Here is a 2,989-nt window from a genome sequence, read left to right as displayed (position 1 = left end):
ATTATTTCCGTAATCATTCACTTTGTTTTTTAAGATATATTGTTGAAATGGCCCTATGTGGGGAAATAAACAACCAAAAAAAAAAAAAAAAAGACCACTTCAGTATTAATGTGCTATTATTTCAATTTTTATTAAAATACTGTAATTCAAACACAGTAGGAGGAGTAATATTCACAGCAAACACAGAAATGGCTGTTTTCCAAGTTCTTTCAGAAGTATTCTCTCTTCCACACTGGCAGCTCCTGGAAAATAACCTCATCTGGGTTCTCATCAGCTGGAGGACAGAGAGACAAACAATAAAACATAAAGTTATAGACAGGAAAGTGAGAAAAACAAACTATTCAGGGCAACAAGCAAAATAGGAAACTAATGAACTTTAATGTAAAATGATTGGAACTCTGACTCCCCGTGCTTAACCCCTGCTTCGCCTTCTGGAACACAACCATGGATTACCTCACTGTTCACAGCATTAAAGACCTCCCTCTGCAATTGCCTTCCCTCCAGAACAGTGACATCATCCTTCCCAGCTCCAATTGGTGGCCCCACCTCACCTGCTTGTGAAACACTAAAAAAGAGGTGACTCTCTTCCTCCTGTCTGTGAGGACCTGTTACCATTTTGGATCTGGACTCATTCTGCAGCTGCAAAATAAATAAAACTGTTCTTGTTTTTACTCTGGCTGTCTTTGAATCCAAAAATCTGGTCCTTGACAGAATAATATGGCCAAAATAATGGATTCAAAGACAACACAAGAGTGGCTCTCCAGCATTGAGGGCTCATTGGTTGATATGGACATTTAGAAGCAGCTTATGTTGACATGCTCCATGCCAGGTTTGGCACACTCACCGCAGAGACTCTGCCTTGCACCAAGCCTGCTGCAGACCCCACGACTCTAAAGCTTTATGCAGAAACCACGACCTCCATGCCTGGCCTCAAGGGTCCCACACTGCTCGAGGGCTCCACGCCTTGGCCTGAGGGCTCCATGCCTGATCCTGAGGGCTCCACGCCTGGCCTCGAGGGCCCCACACTGCTCGAGGGCTCCATGCCTAGGCCTGAGGGCTCCATGCCTGATCCTGAGGGCTCCACGCCTGATCCTGAGGGATCCATGCCTGATCCTGAGGGCTTTACGCCTGGCCTCGAGGGTTCCACTCTGGTCAAGGTCTTCATGTCTCATCATGGGTGTCGGGGACAACAGCCCACCTCCACGCCTCACGTTGTGTGGCAAGGATGGCAGCCCATCTCCACGCTCTCTGTCTCCCGAGGGTCCCAAGCCTCCAGAGGGGTCCAAGCTTCCCAGGCTTCCACGTCAGCTGCAGATCTGACACCCATGCCTGCTCCATCGCCTGCTCCAGATCTGACCCTATCGCCATGTATTTGATGGCCACCTGGGCATTCACCCATGACATTGCCACTTGCCAGACAGCCTCCTGGCCGCCCACTGAAGCCCGGGAACTGCTCTGGATGGCCCTTCTGGCCAACAACCTGTTTTTTGCCCTCCTCCAAGAACCCCTCCACCCACACACCAAGTTCTTTTCTTACAAGCAGACATGCTTGTAAGGGTGTCCTTCATGAGCTGGACACAATTTATCACTCTGCTCTTGGCTTTGTTACAAATGCTCCTCATAGAACATCATTGTCACCTTTACTCTCCTGTTGAATGGTCTTCTCTATATACTCGTCATAAAATTCCTTAGTTTACCCTCATTTATACGATGTTGCTGGGTTTGTTACCTCTACTGCAACTAGCATCGGTTTGGAAGTATAACTCCTGATCCTCTCAGTGTTTGTGGTTAACAACTCTAAAGACCAAGTCTCACTTTGTCTTTGCTGCTCCATCTGTCTCCATCCATGAAAAAACTTTGAGTCTGACATCACTTGTCTCAGTTTTTACTTTTAAAAATTGTTTAAAATCCATTTTTAAACATTTTCATGCTTAGCAATGTTGTTTAACTTTGACAATGAACTGTTGTTAATGTAATTTGTGATTTCCTGGTTTGTTATTAACTACTATATTTTATTGGTTTGCCTAACTGTATTGTTTCCCTTCCCTTGACCCTGTTGGTGCTGCCCAGCCAGCGCTGTAAATGAGAATTTGTTCTTAATGTTCATGCCTGGTTAAATAAAGGTGAAATAAAAAATAAAAAACTGGCTCCTGTCAATGTGGAGGAGCAGTGGTTCTACTCAGAGTCTCTCCCAAATAAGTGAACTTCTCACCCTTTCTCAGAGTCCAGCTACTGTGCAAAGAAAACTAATTTTAAACTCTTGTATCTTGTTATTTGGTCATTTCACCTTATTTTATCCAGGCATGAACACTAAGAACAAATTCTTATTTACATATCTTAGATCTTATTACTGTTTTTCTTTTAAATTTTATTATTGGATGTAACTGGGACCCTGTGTAAATAATCTCATTCCACCACATGAGATGTGAATGACAAATAAATCTCTGACTCTGACAATCTGTGAAGATCCATGACTTCTCCTCCTCCACCATAACCTACAGCATGGGCTCCCCCCAGGGCTGTGTGTTGAGCCCCCTCCTGTTCACTCTGGTAAGGTATGACTGTGTACCGACCAATCCAGGCTGTCGTATTGTAAAGTTAGCAGATGATACAACTGTGGTTGGATGCATCAAAAACAATAATGAGCTATAGGAAAGAGGTGGAACACCTAGAGAGCTGGTGCAGGAAGAACAACCTTCACATCAATGTGAAGAAGACAAAGGAGGTTGTTGTGGACTTCAGAAGGAATAAACACACCCCCCCCCCCCCCCCCCCCCCAAACATAGGAGGATCTGCGGTGGAAGTGGTCTCCAGCTACACGTACTTGTGTACACATGAATGACAACCTCAGCTGGAGCAACAACACCACCAGCCTGATCAAGAAAGCTCATCAGAGACTCTACTTCCTCAGACGGCTGAGGCGAGCTGGTCTGGGAAGCTCAGTCCTCACCTCCTTCTACAGGTGTGCAGTGGAGAGCATCCTGTGCTC

General features: G+C 45.4%; 1 protein-coding gene across 1 annotated transcript in view; it reads right to left on the bottom strand.

The window, feature by feature from the left end:
• Positions 1-209: 209 nt before the first annotated feature.
• spx (spexin hormone) overlaps positions 210-2,989 on the bottom strand; it is a 42,786-nt gene continuing 40,006 nt past the window's right edge. Inside the window, exon 6 of the mRNA XM_037695682.1 lies at positions 210-274. Within this exon, the coding sequence (XP_037551610.1) occupies positions 210-274 (65 nt within the window). The remainder of the gene's footprint in view (positions 275-2,989) is intronic.

Source organism: Nematolebias whitei, chromosome 22 (genome assembly GCF_014905685.2).
Source record: "Nematolebias whitei isolate Nwh7 chromosome 22, NemWhi1, whole genome shotgun sequence".
In the NCBI taxonomy this organism is placed as follows: domain Eukaryota; kingdom Metazoa; phylum Chordata; class Actinopteri; order Cyprinodontiformes; family Rivulidae; genus Nematolebias; species Nematolebias whitei.
This window is presented reverse-complemented; position numbering and strand designations above follow the sequence as displayed.